The sequence below is a fragment of the Panicum hallii genome, chromosome 9 (assembly GCF_002211085.1).
Source record: "Panicum hallii strain FIL2 chromosome 9, PHallii_v3.1, whole genome shotgun sequence".
In the NCBI taxonomy this organism is placed as follows: Eukaryota; Viridiplantae; Streptophyta; class Magnoliopsida; order Poales; family Poaceae; genus Panicum; species Panicum hallii.
The window spans coordinates 73586705-73609411 of record NC_038050.1 but is presented as its reverse complement, the minus strand read 5'-3'; the positions used below and the strand labels follow the sequence as shown (position 1 = coordinate 73609411).

The following is a 22707-nucleotide window of genomic DNA, read 5'->3' as shown; positions in this document are numbered from 1 at the left end:
TGAGTTCTTGTTCACGATGTGGATAAAACACAGGTAAATATCGTACTACCTGCTACGCATCATTCGATGTGGCTAAAACACCCGATCCTCGTACTTCTACACCTCTCTCTGGATATTGCTCCTATTATTAGAATTTGGCGTGCATAATTTATCACCTGGCGATTTAGCGTGTAGTATTGATGATAAAAATGGTACGAGAAAACATGTCTAAAAGGTTTTCTAAAACAGTTCAATCTAGTTTGGAGAACTTTGTCAAATCATACACTTTAGCATTGTGAATCTCTCATCAAGACAATTGAAATGCACTTATAGAACATATAAATTGAAGTTTCAGACGAGAGAATTATGGCTTTAGAAAGATCATTTAGTTCCTTACCAAAGAAAATAGGCAGGTTGATTTCCTAAACTAACTAGGTCAAATGTCGGTGTTTCGTTCACCAGTTAGTAAATTTTGACGTGCTTCTCCGTAACTCGATGGCTAATGTTCAAAGACAAAGGTACAATGGCTAATGCTCAAAGACAAGGGTATAGACTGGTTAGGGCAACTGCCCTATGTCTAGTATGGATGGCCTGTTCGTGTTCCTTACGATCGAGCGCTGGTTGCTTATAACGGGGGGTGCTTGCAAGCAGATGCGTGTGCTTGTATGTCGAGAGTGTTCCGATCTTTTTAGAGAAGGCCCAACTCCATCTTATATAGTCCGATGGGCTGGGCTATAATTGAGAAGAACGGGTCCCACCCCTTGGGGTTGACATTCCGGTGAGGAGGTTAGGAGCTCTACACGTGTCCTAGCTAGGGTCACCTATTTGTTGCATTCCATCTTGTCGCGAAGCTAGGTCTCGTCCACCTGGACAGCCGCCTGGCGTGGCCTTAGTCGTGTTCGCCATTCCCTTGGCAGCACATGGTGTGGGTGTGGTTGCGGAACGCCCGCCCCAGTCGCCCGAGGTGAACCTCTTTATTCCGTTGGCGAAGTCAACGTCCTTCTAGGGGGTCGGGAGGTCGAGCATCCCTTCCCCGCTCTTGATAATGCGCTGCGGGTCCCGCTAGCTCGGCACCCCCCTTTGCCTTGGGCCTGATGGTGGAGGGAGATAGGTTACGGGACGTCAAAGCCCCATCGCACGGACGGGGTGGGCGCAGACGGCGCGGATGCTGGTCTGCAGCATCATGATGGTATGTCTGACCAGGGGCACACGTTCCGAACCTCTGGTCCTTTAGCAGTGCTCCTGTCTCGCCTGTCAGAATGGGCACGTGTGTGTCGCATCGGTCTGGAGCATTTAGTGCCTCCACCGGTCCGCCCTCGCCGCTCCCCTACCTCCCGACCCCGCTCCGCTCGCTGCAAGTCGGGAGGCCGCCACGTGCCCCGAGGGCGTTCGGATCAGACCTTGGACTTCTGCCTGCTGCGCGCACGGGTCCTACTAGCAGCTCGGCATGTGTTGTGGGCTGTTTTCCTTAAACTTTTCCTGCGTACTTTGGTTCGGTCTAGAAGGGCTTTTCTTTAGGTACCTGCGGTAGCTAACCCCATCATCAGTTTTGCCTTCTACGCCAAGTTAGAGAAAGTTTTTATGTGAACCCGGTTCGTATAAGCAAGCATCTCTAGGCATCACTTTTTAGAGATGAACCACATAGCAGCCACCTCTTAGAATAACACTTTGGCGCTTTTTTGAAAATTATTTTGAATTTTTCAGCTATACGGAAATATACATGCTCTATATTATATTAAAGTGGTAGTGCTTGAACAGTCTAAAATTTTATAGTTAATGAATTTTTATTTAAGATCATCTAGTGTCAAATACACAAGAGATGAAAGTCAAAAGAATAGCTAGCATTCCTCGTTTAGTAAAGAAATGCTTTGAAGACGAGATGGTAAGGATACTGTGTGGGGAGAGAGAGAGAGAGACATTCTTGTTTAAATTCTATGTACCATCGAACGTGCGCAAAAAATCATGTGACTCATGACATCAAAAATTAAATTATTTTTTTTTATTTTTTTCACCTAAAAGTTCAAAAAAAGGTGGTTATAGACTTCAGGATCATGCTCTATATTGTAATTATCATTATCTTTGACATCGGATTCAGATTCGATCTATGATCACGGACTAATCACCTTCGATTATCATGGGATCAGCTGGCTATCGCTGCTCATCCTCTCACTATTTTAGGTGGTACTCTGCTTGTCCCACTAGCACTGTATCATTGGAATACCACTAGCTGCATCTGACTTTCCTTAGTACTGCATCTGACTTTCCTAAGATGGAGTAACGGTAACACCCTCTGACTCACACAAGAGCCCAAAGGCTAAGTGTTACATTGCAGCCCATATCTAAAGTACGGCCCATATAACACACATGCACGGTCGCCATAAGCACCTCCACCGATGGCCGGATCTCTCGGTGTCTCCTCTCTTGTAGGGGGCGCAGTGCTCGCGTCGCGTACCACGTGTCAAGCAAGAACACAAGGTCCGGAGTCACAGAGCAACCTGCTTGATGAATGCCATGCAGCACCGACATGGCCGGAGCGCCCTGCGTTGGTCTCTCGCCGGCGAGCATAAGTACCTCCTCTCCTCGCTCTCCATTCATCATCACAAGCCACGCACAAGCAACGCAGCACCATCATCGACAATGGCGGCGGCGTCGACGCATCTTGTTGCGGTGGCGGTGGTGCTCGCGGCGCTGGTGGGCGGCGCATGGTGCGGTCCGCCCAAGGTTCCCCCGGGCAAGAACATCTCGGCAGACTGCGACGGCAAGTGGCTGGAGGCCAAGGCGACGTGGTACGGCAAGCCGACAGGCGCGGGGCCTGACGACAACGGCGGCGCCTGCGGGTACAAGGAGGTGAACAAGGCTCCCTTCAACAGCATGGGGGCGTGCGGCAACTCGCCCATCTTCAAGGACGGCCTCGGCTGCGGCTCCTGCTACGAGATCAAGTGCGACAAGCCCGCCGAGTGCTCCGGCGAGCCCGTCATCGTCTACATCACTGACATGAACTACGAGCCCATCGCCGCCTACCACTTCGACCTGGCCGGCACGGCCTTTGGAGCCATGGCCAAGAAGGGGGAGGAGGAGAAGCTGCGCAAGGCGGGCATCATCGACATGCAGTTCCGCCGCGTCAAGTGCAAGTACCCGGCCGACACCAAGATCGCCTTCCACGTCGAGAAGGGCTGCAACCCCAACTACCTTGCGCTGCTCCTCAAGTACGCTGCCGGCGACGGCGACATCGTCGGCGTCGACATCAAGGAGAAGGGCGCCAAAGAGTACCAGTCCCTGAAGCACTCTTGGGGCGCCATCTGGAGAATGGACACCCCGAAGCCGATCAAGGGCCCTATCTCCATCCGCATCACCAGCGAGGGAGGCAAAACGCTCGAACAGGAGGATGTCATCCCCGAAGGCTGGAAGCCCGACACCCTCTACCCCTCCAAGCTCCAGTTCTGATCGATGATCCGATCCTACTGCAAGGCCATCCAGCCATCACCAATTTTTTGTTACAGGTGCATGCAGGCATCTCTGTCTAGACCGAGGAGTAAGGGAGAGAACGAATAAGCAGCGCCCGCTACGACAATCGGGAGGCGCTTATGATCGAATAAAGGAGGCGAGCGGCAAACAGTGTCCCTCTTGGCTATTATATTTTTCATTTCTCAGCCCATAGGACCTTCTTAATGTACTAGCAATGAACTTATATATCATGGTTAGTTAAATCTGTTGTAATGGATCTTTTCCTTCTTTTTTACTGTGCCATTTGTGGCCCGATATGAGTTCTTGTTCACGATGTGGATAAATCACAGGTAAACATCGTACTACCTGCTACGCGTCATTCGATGTGGCTAAAACACCCGATCCTTGTACTTCTACACCTCTCTCTGGATATTGCTCCTATTATTAGAATTTGGTGTGCATAATTTATCACCTGGCGATTTAGCACGTAGTATTGATGATAAAAATGGTACGAGAAAACATGTCTAAAAGGTTTGCTAAAACAGTTCAATCTAGTTTGGAGAACTTTGTCAAATCATACACTTTACCATTGTGAATCTCTCATCAAGACAATTGAAATGCACTTATAGAACGTATAAATTGAAGTTTCAGACGAGAGAATTATGGCTTTAGAAAGATCATTTAGTTCCTTACCAAAGAAAATAGGCAGGTTGATTTCCTAAACTAACTAGGTCAAATATCGGTGTTTTGTTCACCAGTTAATAAATTTTGACGTGCTTCTCCGTAACTCGATGGCTAATGCTCAAAGACAAGGGTATAGACTGGTTAGGGCAACTGCCCTATGTCCAGTATGGATGGCCTGTTCGTGTTCCTTACGATCGAGCGCTGATTGCTTATAATGGGGGGGGGGTGCTTGCAAGCATATGCGTGTGTTTGTATGTGGAGAGTGTTCCGATCTTTTTAGAGAAATCCCAACTCCATCTTATATAGTTCGATGGGCTGGGCTATAATTGAGAAGAAGGGGTCCCACCCCTTGGGGTTGACATTCCGGCGAGGAGGTTACGAGTTCTACACGTGTCCTAGCTAGGGTCACCTATTGGTTGCGTTCCATCTTGTCGCGAAGCTAGGTCTCGTCCGCCTGGCCAGCCGCCTGACGTGGCCTTGGTCGTGTTCGCCATTCCCTTGGCAGCACATAGTGTGGGTGTGGTTGCGGAACGCCCGCCCCAGTCGCCCGAGGTGAACCTCTTTATTCTATTGGCGAAGTCAAAGTCCTTCAGGGACCTCTTTATTCCTAAATTGGTAATGGGGTTATTTACCGCGGGTCCTGCTAGCAGCTCGGCATGCGTTGTGGGCTGTTTTCCTTGAACTTTGCCTGCGTACTTTGGTCCGGTCCAGAAGAGCTTTTCTTTAGGTACCTGCGGTTACTAACACCATTACCAGTTTTGCCTTCTAAGCCAAGTTAGAAAAAGTTTTTATATGAACCGAACCCAGTTCGTATAAGCAAGCATCTCTAGACATCTCTAAGCCAGAAGGGCTTTTTAGCCAAGGCGGGCATCATCACTTTTCGGTTCGTATAAGCAAGCATCTATAGACATTGCTTTTTAGAGATGGACCACATAGCAGGCAGAATTCCTTCTGGACCGGACCAAAGTCCAAGGACCAAATTCCTAGCAGGACCCGCGCGCGCAGCAGGTAGAAGTCCAAGGTCCGACCCGAACGCCCTCGGGGCACGTGGCGGCCTCCCGACTTGCAGCGATCGGGGCGGGGTCGGGAGGCATGGGAGTGGCGAGGGCTGGCTGGTGAAGGCACTAAGGCTGTGTTTGGTTTAGCTGTGGATTCCTGAAAATCTGATTTCTGGAATCAGCTGTGGGAAAGCTGCTGTGAGCTGACAGCTGTGGGAAAGCTGAAAGCTGTTTGGCTGAAACAGCTGTCAACTGTGGGATTCTGTGAGAAATATCAGTTTTGCCCCTGAGACTGTATAAGACTGTTTATATGCTGATTAATTGTAAGGATATGTAAATGACCGTTTTGGAAAAGAAATTATCATAATTAGAACTGTTTGACATATATAATTAATACAAAAGATATATAGATCCACCTCGACCTAACTAAAATATTATCTTCAACTAACCAAAGCATTAGCTATGTTATCACGAACAGTGTTTATGGTAACCCCATTCTCCTCCTCAAGAGTTTCATCCACTTCTGGTTGCGCCACTTCTTGTTCCTCGGTGTCGTCCTCATCTCGCAGCATATAGTTCTCATCTTCATCACATTTGTTAAACACATCATCTTGTAACGCGCTATCACGAATGAAATTATGCAATGCCATGCAAGCCATAATGATATGCGCCTGCGTACGAGTTGAGAAACTTGGCATCGACTTCAATATACGCCACTTTTGATTAAGGACTCCAAATACACGCTAAATTACATTGCGAAGGGATGAATGCAAATAATTGAACATCTCATATTTCCCTTGAGGTGCTCGCTATCTGCGAAGATGAAATTCGGGTAGATGATATGTACTTCCTTTGTAAGGAGCAAGATATCCGGTTCGGTTCGGATAACCGGAATCCACAAGGTAGTATTTGCCTAAAAAAGAACACAAGTCAATGACATATACTTCATGACTTATACTTCAAATAATACCAAAGTATACACAAAGTTAGCATTTGTACCTGCAGGTGGTTTCGGAAATTTGTCACCAAACTTTGTTAAGGCATGATTGAGGATCCATGTGTCATGTGCAGAGCTCGGCCAACTAGTAACCACAAAAGTAAACCTCATATCAAAATCACAAACTGCTAGAATGTTTTGCGATGTGTACCCATGCCGACATGTGTGGTTGACAACATCCTCTGTAGGTACCAAAACTTGTACATGTGACCCATCTATAGCTCTAATAGCATCTTTGAAATGAGGCCAGAAACAGTTTTCTCTAACCTTTGCATGCTTGGTACTAAAAGTAGGATCCCTCGGTGTGATATTATCTTTTGCTAATTTTTGCAAATATTTCAAGACTTCCTTAAATTTAGTGTGAACTGTCCATAGGGACCGAACGAAGCGGTTTTCAGCTTGAGAAAAAGATTGAGGTCCTCCAACAATCCATAAAAATATAGCTAGTGACTCCACAGATGAAACATTGCTTGTTGACTTCAAACCATAGTTAGCGACAAGCAAATTATGAAATACCATGAAAATCTCAGGAGTCATCCTAAACATCTTGTAGAAATATCTAGGTGCAGCTAGGCACTCTTCGACCCACTCAATTCCAGATTGTTGAGGATTTCTGTAATCATTTTTATTCAAGTACCTTTCGGTGTACCGGTCACCTAAATGACCAATGGTGGCAGCCTGCTTGGACAACTCGGCTAGAAGTTGAAGTCCATTGTGACCCTTCTTTGCCAATTCTTCCATGGCCTCTGCAAACATGAGCATAACAAGTACATACCATAAGCCACATTTCAGATTATCAAGATATGGGTCTGAACATATAAGGACTCAAACAAATCATTATTCATCCAAATACGGGTCTGAATACAGGACTCAAACATAATGGTTTGCTTACACAAGAACAATAATATAATGGTCCAAAAAACAATAATGATTCAAATAGCAAGAACGAACATAATGATTCAAGGCAACTTCTTCATATCATGCTCCCTTTGTAGCAAATCTAAGTCTTCCTTCATTTGTCTCAAACAAGGTGAGGAGCTCCCTAAATTCAGGTTTCATTATCAATAATGCAGCTGTATGCATGAGGGCAGTTTTCTCCTGTACTCCACATTCTTTCACCATCCTCATGGCCTCCGCAAGGGTAGGAATGTGGCTGGTCATATAAGGAACCGATGAAGCTTCTATACTAGTGGTAATCTTGTTCACTCCGTCTTCGATCTTGTTGCAGGTTTGTTTGTACAGACGTAAAAATGGACTTTTCTCTTCCTTGTCATCCACACACGTAGAAGAAGGGGCTTTACGCTTCTTGCCTTTCTGTTGGAGCATAGTGGACATGTGGATATTTGAGGGGCTTCTCTCAACCTCATGCACTTATCATCACTGCAATTATCAGACAAATCTCCAGGTATGGAAGCAGATGCCCCAGTAACATGTGCACTTCCAAACATGATGCGCATCGCCTCCAAGTTGTCCGGACCATGTTTTCTAAACTGAACATGTTTGCATTTCCTTCCATTACTTGGATCGTCGCATCTCTGCAATACATTGGTTAAATTAGCTACTACAAAATATCCAAGAAAACTACAAAATGACAAATGTTGTGACACTCACTGCAAGATGCTCATTCCACCACTCATCTGAACAATCTATAGTCTGCTTTTCATCATTCCAACCAAGTCCAGTGGTAGCATTTTTTAACTCCATAAAAATAGTATAACTTCGTTTGAGACCATCCCATTTATTCTTGGGTTGCAAATGTTCTAGTTTCCGACCAGTTTTCTGTTCAAACATTTCTGCAACATTCTTCCATCCGACTCTATTCAAATGACCTAATGGCCTATGCCCAGCATTAACCTCACGCATGCATATGTCACAGAAGTGCTTCACATTTTCCTTATCCCACACCGCCTTCTCAGCCATACTAGTGTCAATAAAAAGAATGAACAAAAATATTCATAATTTACATCTCATTAGGTGCTAATTCGAAGCCTCATCAGGGATGGGGGGGAAAGAAGGGAGGGAGAAATTACCTTCTGCCGGGGGAGGGTGGCGGCACTGCAACCCTAGCTGGGGTTGAGGGGCGGCACTGCAACCCTAGCTAGGGGTTGAGGGCGGAGCAGGGGAGGGTGGGGGCGCCGGTTGTCGGAAGCGGAGCAGGGGAGCGTGGCGTCTCTGGATCTAACATGAAAACATTATTAACATTTTAATAAAATTAATTCATTCACCACAAAGTATAGAAAAGAAAAGGCAGTATAGACTTTGCGTATATCATGCTGTGTCTCCCTCATAAGCTGGTTCAACATTTTGGTCAAGATAAATGAGGGAATATAAAGGGAATCAATTGCTAAGTATTTATTGTTAATATGACTCTTTCACAATAGGGGTCTACTTTCGTAATCAAGTGTACAGTAGCTTGTTCAATGCATTCTGAGGCTAATAATGTGTGAAGCATATAGAAGTTGATACCTTGTGAAGATAAAATTTGACGTCCCCAATGGAGATAACAATGTCTGTTGCCAGCTCTGTTGCAACAAACCTGAAAAGCATGATTGCAGTTAACATCAGCATGCAAGCAAAGTAATGAAAGTGGAGGAAAGGCACATTCTTACTAAAGTGAATAACAATAGGGAAAATATGTCAAAAATATTGCATGATAAATAGAAGTGCGCAATGTGTCAAAACAGCATAGTTCATAAAGTGCACATGTATTGTTATCTGAAGGTAGGGTTAGATACATTAGAGGATAAAAATCTTTTCACATGGATGCAAAGATGGTTAGGTGAATCCTTATATTCTTTTCAGCCTCCGTTCTTAGGTTGCCATTATTATCATTGGATTTATTTGATTTGAAACATTTTGCTCCTGAATCTGTCTGCTCATAAAAAAGATCAGGATAAGCAAGGGAAGGAACAATCACAACTTCAACTGGGTAATTTTCTATTAATATGAAACTAAAATCTTGTCATCTCAAAAAGTAAAAAAATAGTTATCTAAATTGCCATCATTCAACACAAAATATGATTTGTGAACATAAGGATCAACTATCATTGCAACATGCTGATAAAATCACAGATCATATTGACCAATAATGATTCACCCACCAATATGATTAAATATGCCTTCTAACAATTTGTTGATACGAAATGCAAGCATAAATGCTGAAACATCTATATGTGTTCATTCTAGTTCCAAACATTTGCAACATTCTATATGTTGGTGGTTAGGTGAATCCTTATATTCTGATTTGCACAAAGTACATAAAGCAAAATTAGAAAAAGGAAAAAGCAACATCACATATAGAAGCAGGGGCACATCGGGGGAGGGCGGGGGGCGGGCGGCGGGGGCGGCCAGCCGCGTGTTGGGGGGCGCGGCTGGGCGGCGCGTTGGGGGCGGGGGCGGCGGGCGGCGCGGCTGGGCGGCGCGGCGGGGCGCGCCGGAGGGCGTTGCGCGGCGGGGACGGCGCATTGGGGGCGGCGGGGGCCGGCGGGAGGCGCCTCGGGGGCAGCGGGGGGCGGCCGGCGGGGGCGGCCGGCGGCGCGTTGGGGGAGTGGCTGGGCGGCGCGTTGGGGGCGGGGGCCGGCGGGGGGCGCGTCGGGGGGCGGGCGGCGGGGCCGGCGGAGGGTGCGGCGGGGGCCGCGTCGGGGGGGGGGGCGGCGGGAGGGCGTCGGTGGGGCGGTGGGAGGACCTGCAGGGATGGGTGGAGCTCGTGGATAAGGAAGGAGAAGGTAACAGGGAAACGATCGAAAAACGATTCGATCGCATAACCGATGGCAGGGCGGGTAAATAGCGCTGAGAAGCGGTGAAATTTGGGCTGCGCTCCGATTTCAGTTTACGTGAGCCGGAATCGGTGGATTTACCAGAATCGATTCATTGGAGGGAACCTTTTGGTTGGGAATCCGATCCCTGGAACGTGATACGCACGTGCCCATTCTAACAGGCGAGACAGGAGCACTGCTAAAGGACCAGAGGTTCGGAACGTGTGGCCCTGGTCAGACATACCATCATGAGGCTGCAGACCAGCACCGCGCCGTCTGCGCCCACCCCATCAGTACGATGGGGCTTTGACGTCCCGTAACCTATCTCCCTCCACCATCAGGCCCAAGGCAAAGGGGGGTGCCGAGCTAGCGGGACCTGCAGCGCATTATCAAGAGCGGGGAAGGGATGCTCGACCTCCCGACCCCCTAGAAGGATGTTGACTTCGCCAACGGAATAAAGAGGTTCACCTCGGGCGACCAAGGCGGGCGTTCCGCAACCACACCCACGCTATGTGCTGCCAAGGGAATGGCGAACACGACCAAGGCCACGCCAGGCGGCTGGCCAGGCGGACGAGACCTAGCTTCGCGATAAGATGGAACGCAACCAATAGAGCTCCTAACCTCCTCGCCGGAATGTCAACCCCAAGGGGTGGGACCCATTCTTCTCAATTATAGCCCAGCCATCGGACTATATAAGATGGAGTTGGGCCTTCTCTAAAAAGATCGGAACACTCTCGACATACAACCACACTCATCTGCTTGCAAGCACCCCCCGTTATAAGCAACCAACGCTCGATCGTAAGGAACACGAACAGGCCATCCATACTGGACATAGGGCAGTTGCCCTAACGAATCTATACCCTTGTCTTTGAGCATTAGCCATTGTACCTTTGTCTTTGAACATTAGCCATCGAGTTACGGAGAAGCACGTCAAAATTTACTAACTGGTGAACGAAACACCGACATTTGACCTAGTCAGTTTAGGAAATCAACCTACCTATTTTCTTTGGTAAGGAACTAAATGATCTTTCTAAAGCCATAATTCTCTCGTCTGAAACATCAATTTATACGTTCTATAAGTGCATTTCAATTGTCTTGATGAGAGATTCACAATGGTAAAGTGTATGATTTGACAAAGTTCTCCAAACTAGATTGAACTGTTTTAGCAAACCTTTTAGACATGTTTTCTCGTACCATTTTTATCATCAATACTACGCGCTAAATCGCCAGGTGATAAATTATGCACGCCAAATTCTAATAATAGGAGCAATATCCAGAGAGAGGTGTAGAAGTACGAGGATCGGGTGTTTTAGCCACATCGAATGATGCGTAGCAGGTAGTACGATGTTTACCTATATTTTATCCACATCGTGAACAAGAACTCATATCGGGCCACAAATGGCACAGTAAAAAAAGAAGGATTAGATCCATTACAACAGATTTAACTAACCATGATATATAAGTTCATTGCTAGTACATTGAGAAGGTCCTATGGGCTGAGAAATGAAAAATATAATAGTCAAGAGGGACACTATTTGCCGCTCGCCTCCTTTATTCGATCATAAGCGCCTCCCGATTGTCGTAGCGGGCGCTGCTTATTCGTTCTCTCCCTTACTCCTCGGTCTAGACAGAGATGCCTGCATGCACCTGTAACAAAAAATTGGTGATGGCCGGATGGCCTTGCAGTAGGATCGGATCATCGATCAGAACTGGAGCTTGGAGGGGTAGAGGGTGTCGGGCTTCCAGCCTTCGGGGATGACATCCTCCTGTTCGAGCGTTTTGCCTCCCTCGCTGGTGATGCGGATGGAGATGGGGCCCTTGATCGGCTTGGGGGTGTCCATCCTCCAGATGGCGCCCCAAGAGTGCTTCAGGGACTGGTACTCTTTGGCGCCCTTCTCCTTGATGTCGACATCGACGATGTCGCCGTCGCCGGCAGCGTACTTGACGAGCAGCGCAAGGTAGTTGGGGTTGCAGCCCTTCTCGACGTGGAAGGCGATCTTGGTGTCGGCCGGGTACTTGCACTTGACGCGGCGGAACTGCATGTCGATGATGCCCGCCTTGCGCAGCTTCTCCTCCTCCCCCTTCTTGGCCATGGCTCCAAAGGCCGTGCCGGCCAGGTCGAAGTGGTAGGCGGCGATGGGCTCGTAGTTCATGTCGGTGATGTAGACGATGACGGGCTCGCCGGAGCACTCAGCGGGCTTGTCGCACTTGATCTCGTAGCAGGAGCCGCAGCCGAGGCCGTCCTTGAAGATGGGCGAGTTGCCGCACGCCCCCATGCTATTGAAGGGAGCGTTGTTCACCTCCTTGTACCCGCAGGCGCCGCCGTTGTCGTCGGGCCCCGCGCCTGTCGGCTTGCCGTACCACGTCGCCTTGGCCTCCAGCCACTTGCCGTCGCAGTCTGCCGAGATGTTCTTGCCCAGGGGAACCTTGGGCGGACCGCACCATGCTCCGCCCACCAGCGCCGCGAGCACCACCGCCACCGCAACAAGATGCGTCGACGCCGCCGCCATTGTCGATGATGGTGCTGTGTTGCTTGTGCGTGGCTTGTGATGATGAATGGAGAGCGAGGAGAGGAGGTACTTATGCTCGCCGGCGAGAGACTAACGCAGGGCGCTCCGGCCATGTCGGGGCTGGATGCCTCGCATGCACAACTCTCTCTCCCTGTTGAATTGATGGGCGTCCGACCGTGATCCCAGATTCCTAGCAGTTCCCCCCTGGACCTGGACCTTGTGTGTTTCATTCCCAAGTTCTTAACACTTGGCACGCGAGAAGTGAGGAGACATCGATTGTAACATTCCGAAAATTTCCGGAAGTTATAGTTGTGCAAAATTTTGAGTTTTCAAAAACTTTTTGTGAAAGTGCTTAGCTATATATAAGATGTTGGACTTTCTTGAATGGGTTCCAAGTTGGTTTGATTAAATTGTGTGGAATTTGAATTTGAAAGAGGCATTCAAATTCAAATTCATTTACTAAACACTTAAACACACAGTGGGCCAACAGCTAACGCCGGACCACCTCCCATTTCCTTTTCTCTCCGCGGAACACGGCCCGCGAGCACACGGCCCAACCCAGCTTCCCTCCTCCCCTTCCTTTCTTCCCCCGCAGGCCGCGGCCCAGCCCAGCCAGACGCGCCCGACGCCGCGATCCTTCACCTTCCGCACGGGGCAGCTGACAAGCGGGGCCCGCTTGTCAGCTTTCCCCTTCCTCCTGCAGTCGCAAGCGACCCCAGCTCCGTTCGCTCCGCCCGCCGCTCGCCCCGCTCCTCGATAGGAGGCCCTAACCGCCCACGCGCCCCTTTTCCTTTTCCTCTTTCGCCTGCGCTCCTGCCTCCGCCCCCGTCATCGGCCAGCCCCGTGCGCATCGCCCCTCTCTGCGCCAGAACAGCGCAACCGCCCGCGCGCGCCTTTTCCCACCGCGCCTCGGCCGCCCGCTCCGCACCGCCGCGATGCCGCCACGCGTCTCGGCCCGGACACCGAGGACCCCCTACTGCAGCCGCTCCCAAACCCTAGCGCCGAGTATAAGACCCCTAGTTGTTTCCCCAACCCTAGCAGCCCCCTGTTTTCCCCTTCCGCCGCCACTGCACCAGCTGAGGAGGAGGAGAAGGAGAGGAGGAGGAGGAGGAGCGCCAAGAGAAGGTCGACGCCGCAACGGAGCTCCACCAGGCCGGCGCCCGTACGACGACGTCAACGAAGCCGCGCGTCCTGCACGGCCCCGACCCACCTGCACCGGCCCGCCACCGCTTCGGGTCTCCCGCCTGCGAGCCCTCGGTGAGCGCCGCCGCCGCTCTCTCCCTTCCTTCTCCCCTGCTGCCGGCATGATGCTTAGCGCCGCCGATGAACCCTCTGTAGCCAACCCTAGGACTCCCTCTCCCATCCAGCCGCCGTGCCGCCTTTTCGTGCAGGAACCCGTCACGCCGCCTTTGCACCCCGCAGCCGTAGTCGCCCCTTCGCCGCCATGTCATGCCGTGGGCCCGGGATGCCAGTGCCCCGCGGATGGCACGGCCACGCCGCGGCCCTAGGAAGCCAGGACCCGCGCGTGTGCGTGCGCACCTGCGCCGCGAGCCGAGCCGAGCCCCCGCCTCACCGCGCCGCTGCTAGATCGAGCCGTGCCCCACGCCGTGCCACGCCATGCCCCCGCCACGGCCTCGCCATGCGCGGCGCCCCAAGACGTGGCCACGACGTCGCGTTCGCGTCGCGGCCAAGCCCTGGAACATTTCCCCGAACACCCTCCGGGCGTAGCCACAGACACACACACCCTGGCACACACACACACACGGGGCCACTTTGGCCCGAGCTGCACCGGATCTGGCAACCACACCACCAGATCCTGTGGGTGACCGACAGGCGGGTCCCACCTGTCGGGGGAAGCGCAGGGCGCTGCCCCCTTGGCCCGTGTCGTCAGTGAGAGGGAGAGGGAGGGGAGTGGATCGCGGGCCGGCCTGTTAGGCTGAGCCGGCCCACCGCGTGTAGCCAATCCAAGGACCAAGTCGGCCTGCTGAGCCGCAGGCCGACCCGACCCAAGAAGCCTAAGCCGAGCCTAGTGGGGCCTCGAGCCTGCCCAACACCCTTTTTGGCCCAAAACCCGAGCCGAGCCACTTCCCTTTTTCTTTTTACCCGGCCTGACCGAGGGCCCCACCCGTCAGCCTCGGGGTGAGGCTGACCAGTGGGACCCACTAACCCCCTTGACAGTTGACCGTTGACCGGTCAACGATCACGTCAGCACGGCCCACTACTGACGTCAGCAGACCCTGACCCACCTGTGACATCATGATGACATCATGCTGACGTCAGTATGCCACGTGGCACGCTCTGGTGCTGCCACGTGTCACTGCTGACTTGTTTTCTTTTCCGAAATTCTTTTATTAATTTCAGAAATAGGCTTTTCCTTATAAAATTCATAATAAATCGACCGGACCTCCAAAAATTATGAAACCAACTTCATAACTCTTCTAAAAACACGGACTACCCGTTAGAGTAGGTTTTGTGGTGATGTGGATCTTATTTGGAGAGTTTTTGTGCATTTTTGCACTTGGTCCTTGCCTTACTCGTATTTGCGAATAGGACCCGACCATGAGGAGTTGACCGACGGCTAGGACTACTCGGAAGCTCAGGAGGACTTCAAAGAGACACCAGGTTCACGCCCATCTACGATCTTAATACCTATTAGACATTGCTTGTTAGAAATGCTATCGCTATGTGTGTAATTTTTATCAAAATGAACCTGCATGGCCTATCTTATTTACCCGTACTCCTTGCAATCCTATCACACTTGTCTACTATATGAAATGCCTTGTCAATCCTTGAATGTGTATTTGTGGGAATGATAGTCTTGGCGTGTGTGAAGATATACTATTCAGGAGTCGGTGTTTAGGGCTTTAGCCGAGAGTGGGCAAAACTAACTCGATCGTGGATCGAGGGCTTAGGGTGTGTATCTTGGCACACCCTATGGTGTACCTGTGGTGGGTACAACTTTTTGGTTATAAGGTTGAGGTGTTGGAGGCACCCGTCAAGGGTGCAATCGCGGACCACCGTGGTGGAGATGCTTATGACGAAGATGCCCGCTTCAGCAGTTAAGGACCGAGTGAGAGTAACTATGACTTGTGGAAATTTATTAAGCGTGCACACCACTTACCTATTATGAGGGTGGGTCCGGTTCGGGGCTAGCTAGCGCGGTACCAAGTCGGTAGGAGGATCGAGTATCGGTGCAGGGGAAGGAGGTGCTAACCTCATGTTCCCCGAGACGCATGGGAGCTTCACAATCCCGGGATGACCTCCTGTGGGAGGATGCGCCCAAGACCCGGAAAAGCCAGATGGTGCCGTGGCTCCTAGTTCTGTTTCAGTAGACCGGTGTTTCGTCTCTTAGTCGGCTGATCCCCGACTAGTGTCGATTCGAGTGGGTCCAGGTGTACAACCCTGCAGGGTGTAAACTATATGTATAGTCGCGTCCTTGGTCATAGACATCCCTACTCTTCTGTTGCTCTTACTAGTTAGTGTTACTCGTGACTTCTACCTCCCTCTAGATTAACTTCCTGCCAGGGGGCAGTTGAGATGCGAGGAGAGAGAGTTCTCACATCGACTTGGTGGTTTGGAAGGTGTGCGTTGACCGGGAGTCCGGAATGCCGGAAGGGCCCGAGTCGAGAATGGAAGAAGATGTGTATACTTATATATATTTATATGATATTGCATGCATAGGGAACCCCCAGCTTTATCCCTTGAACCTTGTTATACCATAGTGTAGTCCACAATAAAGCTTGCATTCGGATGGTGAAGTGAACCTATCCTATAACTTGGGGATAGTCTGGTACGATGCAGGATCCGATCCGGAGTTCGACCCCAACGATGACGGATGGTACGACTGAAGCCCGTGCACAACTCGAGTTGCCTGTGGAGGAGGATCCAGGAGATGAAGGACGGCCCGAGGATTAGCTGTCGCTTTACGATTTTCTGCCTGAACCACTCTAGCCGAGAGGCTTGTAATAAATTCTGTATTACAAATCCTATGGTTTTATGTAATAATTAAACCCATGTTTGACATTAAGCAGAGTATGACTATGATATTATGCCTGGAATGAGTTCTGTATGTGATAGCACTTGATTCAGGGACTATCACAATGATACAGGGAGTCGGATTCCTCGATTTGGGAACCCGGTTCGTTTCATCGATCGCGAACGATTGGTGGTGGTCCTGATGATGGCGTCCGTGTCTGCTGCATGGGCCGTGCGCGCATTAGATATGGGACGCAATTTAGGATTAATTGTCTCGCGCCTCATATTATTCTATAATTTGTGCTTCCTCTCGTTCTATGGCTATGTTTGGCATAGCTCCAACTCTGTCTGAAGCAGCTTCACTACAAAATTCCAGATGGAGCTAGCTCTGAGTCAAGTTGAAGCTGTATAGATTAGATTAGTTGTTTGGGCAGGAGAGTACCCAGCTTAAAAGAGTGTTAAGGGTTTATTTACCCAACTTATGGCCCCACGTGTCATCCTCTCGATTGTATCTTCTTCCTCGGGACACTCGGCTCTTGCCGCTCAGGGACAGGGGCGGCCTGCACACGGCTCGCCATGGCCGTCGCGAGGCTGGTGGCTGCGGGGGCGGCTCCAATCCCGGTCGCCGCGTCGCGCCTCCGGGGTCCCGGGCCAGCCGCGTCGGTGTCCTGCGTGGCCGCCGCAGCTGGTGGTGCTTGCATCCCTCCTAGTGCACCCACGTGCGCGTGGGACCGGCAAGGAAGGAGGCGCGGTGGCCGAGGAGAGCTACGTGCTGGGTGGGCTCAGAAAGAAGAGGAAGCAGGAGGATGGTGGCGGTAGCCAGGGAAGGAAGAGGGTGGCGCTCGGCAGGAGAGGAAGTGGGCGGTGCTTGGCGGTGGCCGGTAGCGGCGATGGCAAGTGGCGGCGGCGGCTAGGGGAGGGAGGGAGTCGGGAGGGGAGGGAGGCGGCGGCGGGAAGTAGGGAGTCACGAGGATAGAGTTTGGAGTCGACTGGGGTTTGGGAGGAAAAAATGAACCGTTTTTTTAATGGGTGGTATTGGTGGATAATTACCCTAAAACTCCACGTTAAGATCCATATTTGAGGGTCTTGAAGCTGAAAAAAGATGCTCCAAAATATGCTCCAAAACAACAAGCGCATTTGCACTACACCTCCAAAGTTGGGGACGTTCCATTGTTTTGGAGCTGGGATATTTGGCTATAAAATTAGTTGGAGTTCAGCTCTAGAGCCATACTAAATAAGCCCTAAATATGCCATCTTAGTATACGTCATCTTAGAATTCATACCAGCCAAAACCTTCTATGACTTAATCATCATTAGCAACATATAAAGAAGAGTCTACAATGATAATTAAAGATAGATGTGACTAGCGATGGTAAAGGACTATAAATTTAACCTAAATAATCTAAACACCGAGCCCTCTTATACAATTTTTTGAGTTCAAAATATGTAAGGATCAATGTCAATTTTGAGGATTGTGAAGAGACTACTCCGCTGCCACCCCTGGACATGACTAGATTCTTTATGAAAAGTAATTTCATTACTAAATTAGAATGCCATAACCTTTTAAAAATTGCTAGTCAGTCAAAGCACCACCTTGAAAACGGTATCGCCGATCTCCTAAACACCATATATTTCGAATAAACAGCTAGTTCAATCTCACATATGGACCACACACGATAAGTAGCAATATATGATATGGTATATTTCAACCAAGCCCAGGTCAGGTGAGGTCACCAGCAGAACACCACCACCACATTTTTATGTGCACCACACAATTGAGTGAATAAACGGAATTTCACATGTATGTAACAGCTCGCTCCAACTGCCATCGATCACCACTCTATCTATCCAGGAAAATTAGCAGCAGAGGAAAAACCGAGTCAATAACAGACCTCTAACCATCCCTTCCCAAAGAAATAAGGATCCCTGTCTTTTTCCTTGAGCCTAAACCTCGCTATGCTTCATCCTGACTTGGCGACCCCCTGCCCCAGAAAATGGCCAAGGGAAACGACGGTCGCGCGTGTCCGCACGCTTGGTTCCGAGTCATCATGCATTTCCAACACTCAGGTGCCAGGTGGCCAGTTTGGTCTTTAGCTCTCTTCCAAGCTCTATGTCCACAAATCTCCTCTGCTTCCCGTCTTCTGATCCTGACAGAAAAACTCACCTGTGATTGAACCCTGCAAATTGCCAAGCAAAATTAAATGCGCCAAACAAAAGTAAATATGTCAACAGACTTCCCCGAAAAGGGAGTTTGGAGACTTCAACAGCTGGATAAAACAGAATATATGCCTAAGCTCCCTAGTCTAGTTTAGGTAATGACAGCTCGGCTGAGGTCAGTATGTTCAGATTAGGAACATCAAAAAATGATGTATTGCCGAACAGGTTGGGTTCCTCCATCTTGGACTAAATGGACAACATTTCAAATGTAGTAATATGAATATGGTCATCTAATGATTTAGCAAAATGACCTAATCACCACCACCAAGTTGACTGTCTACTGGAGTGAGGTTAATCCTAGAGTGTGGTGATCCCCTCTTTGGTAAGAGCCTTCTTCGTACTGAATCAAGAGCTTGGCGAGAGAAACATGCTATTGAATACAAGATACTATATTCAGATGAAACACCACCCTTAATACAAAGGATGGGGTCCTGGACGCAATAACTTTAAGCTAATACTACCAATGCAAACTGCTAATCCTTGCAAAAGTGGCAGTGCTAACTCCTAAAGAGCAGAAGAAATAAATCACAGACGCGTTTTTTATATTTCTGGTTATAGGGTTTGACACTAGGCCTGCATTTTCTTTGATAGTATCACCCTCCCCCTATGGTTTTTCACTACTATAATACCAGGATTCTCATCAAGAAAATTATATGTATAGAAACTTACCAGTAAATCTCTGCAGAGAACCATTACCACCAATATGTGACTCGATCCTTCTGTCCTGTTCCAGATGCATTCTTTCAGGCCACACTGAATTCAACCTCCTTGCAAAGTCTTCCACTTCTCTGCTTGTTAAAAACAAAGCTTGTCACTATTACAGACCATGGCACCGTGCCTAGAGCAAACAATTAACACAAGCAGCAATGCGACTACTACCTGAAATTGATTTTCAAGGATTATAGCATTTCCATACAATTTAAGTTCTTCACATCAAGTATAAAAATTTAAAAGATTTACCATTTCAGGGCAAACCACACATTTTTTGAATTAAGAAACACACTTCAAAAGAAAAGAATGGGTTTATGCAGCCAAACTAAAACAAAGCTAAGACTCTATACCATGCACCCATACTCTCACCTATCAAGCTCTTCTTTCATTGCAGGATCAAGTCCATCATCGAGGTCAGCATCTTCAAAGGGATCCTCGACATCATCTTGTATATCTGGACTTTGGCACGGAAGTCTAGATATATTGCAATTATCCACTTTGCGCGGAACCACACAAACAGCTCCCTCCTGAACTCCCCAGATAGATCATGTAAACAATACATATGCTGTACAGAATAAACAGCAATGAAAATAGTCGGATAAACTAACCTTATTTACAGGTTCAGAGTCAGCTTTTGGGGGATTCTTAGCTTGATCCTTCCTCCTTTTATTCTTTTTCTTACTCTTGGCAGCTTTCCCACCACCAGAACCTGTCAAATGGTTACATGGGACATAAGGATATTTTTATATTTATTTTTTAAAAAAAATCATGGAGCAAGTTGATCTGTTGCTTGTTTCTACAGCTTTTGTACTTTTGTTCAACTTGAAGCAATGGCAAAAACCAACCAAGGTAACAGTCTAACAGCTGGTGAATATTACTGAATCTTAGGAAGTAAAAGAAGCCAAAATCTGGCCTTAGATCTAAGGCATCCCTAGAATTAAGGGCCAAACGATGAACAGAATAACATAAGCTGTATAGTCAATATAACTCACTGTAATTATACCTCCATCTCCGTTTATAAAACAAAGTAACTCATCCAAAGATCTCTCATCTTTTTGTTCTTCTTGTACTTGAACATCCTGAAATAAAGTGAACTTCAGTTTCTAACACAACCTGAACACTGCTCAGTGAAGTCAGAAAATTTCGTTGAACACAACTTGTAGAATCAATCATAGTTACCTTTAGCTTCTGGCGTTCCTGGAGCTCTTTGCGCTTCTTTGCATACAATCGGTTCAATAAGCGAATCCTAGGATCATCATTTATATTTTTTAGAGGCTCCAATTTCTCTTCCTGAGTGCATGTAAGCTTAGAGAATAAGTACTGAATGAGTTGATATCAAACCTAAAACTATAAAAGGCACTCTTACCTCTGTTAAGTCATCTGGTAAATGGAAAATGTCACGAATTTCCTCAGGTGTTTTTCCTTCAATTATTCGAGCAAGAGCTCGACTAGTAAGATCAACAAGTGGCTTTAACTGTAGACTGTCTGCTGCAGAAGTCAATTCACAGAGTCTTTCTGTGTCTATCCTAACAAACTTTTCATCAAATGACTTCCGCTCCTGTACAGTATAAGGAAAACACTACTAAGATATATGGGAGAACATATAGACTCAACAAATGAGATCTACAGGAAAACTAGAAATTACGGTATACCTTGTTTGAGCGCCCAGGGACCTGATGAAACCGACAGTAGTCAAGAATTAAACTCAAACTGGCCGGATTAACTCTTTCAGGGAGAGCAATGGCATGATTTTTGGATGACCCTGTGCCATTTTTCACTATTTCCCGACATATCATGGGGCAGAACATCGCAACCTCCTCCTCCACTTGTTGTATGGAACCATCAAAGCACTGAAGCCAAATATAAGTCTTCAATGCCTGTTAAGAGTTCAACAATGCGGTCAAGGTAGGCTGAGATTAACAGCACAAGATTGTAAAGCAGCTCTTTCTCTCCAACTGACAGCAAAAAGAGACGCAGTTGAGAAATGCACAGGGGGCGTTACCTCTGGTTTTATTACTGCTAACTCGCTCTCGGACATTATTGCCAAATGCTAGTGAAGAAAATGATGATAGCAGAGTTGAATATGGATGGGAATTTACAAGAAACTCCTTTCTAGGTATACGGCCATCAGTTGAACCAGTGCCCAGCAAGTAAATGAGCAAAATGAACCCTGTAAAAGAAATCAGGGTATACCAGAATTACCTTGCTTGCCATCAGATCAAAGAATGATGCCTATTTGCAATTCGGACTAACAGACAGAATAAACTTGGCTTCAACGGCACAGTTAAATGGAATCATGTTATCAGTTAATCTACAGTAGAGATGCATGAGTGAAGGGATTTTGCCAACAGCATGGGATGAATGAACAGTCAAAATGAAACAAAAGGTGACATCCTACATGAGAGCAGAAAATGTAAGGAATGACCGAACACACAGAATAATCAATTTTGAGTACATACTATATGGTGCATAGCAGTTGTACTGAAGTTGCAAACGTTAGCAATCACAAAATGTAGGTGAGCAGAATGTTAACTTTAAAAATACAGATACAGCAGGAGCAGCTTGCAATGGCTGGGCACATTGAACTACATGGAGCCGAGATGATCGCCAATATGTGTCACGCATGACATTACTAACCCATATATGTACAGGAAGTCCATTGTTAGGCTTATCAACAAAATAAATCTTTTTTCCTGAATTAATTACCAGAGATGCACCCTGTAACGACAGATGATACTAAACATGAAGGGCGACCACCGAAATCGGCACCCAGCAACCAAGTATGGCAGGCCATACAAAAATTCGAGCACCTAATCGCCAGAAATTGGTACTATTTGTTCCGGTAACAAAGGTTCCCGAACCATGACAGCCTACAGGCGTGGACCATTGGCACGCACGCAGCCCAGGCGAAGAGGAGAAAAACACCCGCACGTAATCACAAGCCCGGAGCAGCGGAATGGGTGGGGTTAAACCCTAAGTGCCGCGGGGAGCGAACACTACCCGGATTGCCCGTCCGGGAGCCCACCCAGGGCGGCGAGGCCGACCAAAACCCTAGCCCCGACCAGCGGTCGCGCGGTAGACGCAGGAAGGGATGGGTTAGGGGGCGTACCTCCGGCGGGCGCGAATGGAAATGAGGCAGACGGCGGTCCCGGAAGAGGGAGAGGAGGAGCGGTACGGCTTCTGCTTCTGCTTCTGCTTCTCCGGCGGCGCGCGGCGAGGACAGGAAAGGTGTGGTTTTTTGGTTGGTGGGCGTCCGCCAGCGGCCTCTTTTTTGTTTGGTTTGGTGTTGTGTTGGGGGAGGGGAGGGGAGGGAGGAAGCAAGACGGCCGCCAGTCCTCCTCCTCATCTATCTTCCGCCATCCGCCCTGCGCCTTGGGCCCATTCTTATTTGGGCCATCGCTGCTGGGTTGGCTTGACAACTGGGCCTCCAGTTGTTT

The 22707-nt window shown here is 48.6% G+C and overlaps 3 protein-coding genes and 1 long non-coding RNA gene across 9 annotated transcripts; 1 reads left to right on the top strand and 3 right to left on the bottom strand.

The window, feature by feature from the left end:
• The first annotated feature begins 2616 nt into the window (after nucleotides 1-2616).
• On the top strand, nucleotides 2617-3423 carry LOC112876102 (expansin-B11-like). The gene has a single exon (XM_025940145.1). It carries the CDS (start codon nucleotides 2617-2619, stop codon nucleotides 3421-3423), a length of 807 nt encoding a protein of 268 aa, XP_025795930.1.
• A 2040-nt stretch (nucleotides 3424-5463) lies between these two features.
• LOC112876104 lies at nucleotides 5464-9454 on the bottom strand. 4 transcript variants are annotated; one of them, XR_003225250.1, is made up of 6 exons: nucleotides 9397-9454; nucleotides 8569-8638; nucleotides 8133-8280; nucleotides 6740-7637; nucleotides 6105-6187; nucleotides 5464-6018 (listed from the first exon to the last, which is right to left on the bottom strand). It is a non-coding gene; the product is annotated as an uncharacterized LOC112876104 (long non-coding RNA). The 4 variants fall into 4 exon arrangements; XR_003225251.1 differs by having other exon boundaries at nucleotides 9392-9409; XR_003225249.1 differs by lacking the exon at nucleotides 9397-9454 and adding an exon at nucleotides 7714-8023 and having other exon boundaries at nucleotides 8569-9385.
• A 2106-nt stretch (nucleotides 9455-11560) lies between these two features.
• LOC112876103 (expansin-B11-like) lies at nucleotides 11561-12367 on the bottom strand. The gene has a single exon (XM_025940146.1). It carries the CDS (start codon nucleotides 12365-12367, stop codon nucleotides 11561-11563), a length of 807 nt encoding a protein of 268 aa, XP_025795931.1.
• Nucleotides 12368-18019: 5652 nt separating this feature from the next.
• Nucleotides 18020-22570, bottom strand: LOC112877550 (SKP1-like protein 21). 3 transcript variants are annotated; one of them, XM_025941875.1, is made up of 10 exons: nucleotides 22380-22570; nucleotides 21273-21440; nucleotides 20923-21147; nucleotides 20637-20828; nucleotides 20450-20560; nucleotides 20274-20349; nucleotides 19879-19979; nucleotides 19640-19797; nucleotides 19229-19347; nucleotides 18020-18519 (listed from the first exon to the last, which is right to left on the bottom strand). In XM_025941875.1, the coding sequence occupies exons 2-10, from the start codon at nucleotides 21306-21308 to the stop codon at nucleotides 18503-18505; spliced, it is 1035 nt and encodes a 344-aa protein (XP_025797660.1). In that variant the 5' UTR covers nucleotides 21309-21440; nucleotides 22380-22570; the 3' UTR covers nucleotides 18020-18502. The 3 variants fall into 3 exon arrangements, with proteins under 3 accessions (XP_025797660.1, XP_025797659.1, XP_025797662.1); XM_025941874.1 differs by having other exon boundaries at nucleotides 18020-18489; XM_025941877.1 differs by lacking the exon at nucleotides 18020-18519 and having other exon boundaries at nucleotides 19304-19438.
• Between the last annotated feature and the right edge of the window lie 137 nt (nucleotides 22571-22707).

Bases quoted from the DNA above. Each gene is read 5' to 3' on its own strand.
- LOC112877550 (XM_025941874.1), bottom strand. From the start codon at position 21,308: ATGTCCGAGAGCGAGTTAGCAGTAATAAAACCAGAG. The intron at 20,829-20,922 runs GTATACCGTAAT...TATACTGTACAG, and splicing joins TCCCTGGGCGCTCAAACAAG to GAGCGGAAGTCATTTGATGA. The intron at 20,561-20,636 runs GTAAGAGTGCCT...ACATGCACTCAG, and splicing joins TACCAGATGACTTAACAGAG to GAAGAGAAATTGGAGCCTCT.
- LOC112876103 (XM_025940146.1), bottom strand. From the start codon at position 12,367: ATGGCGGCGGCGTCGACGCATCTTGTTGCGGTGGCGGTGGTGCTCGCG.
- LOC112876102 (XM_025940145.1), top strand. From the start codon at position 2,617: ATGGCGGCGGCGTCGACGCATCTTGTTGCGGTGGCGGTGGTGCTCGCG.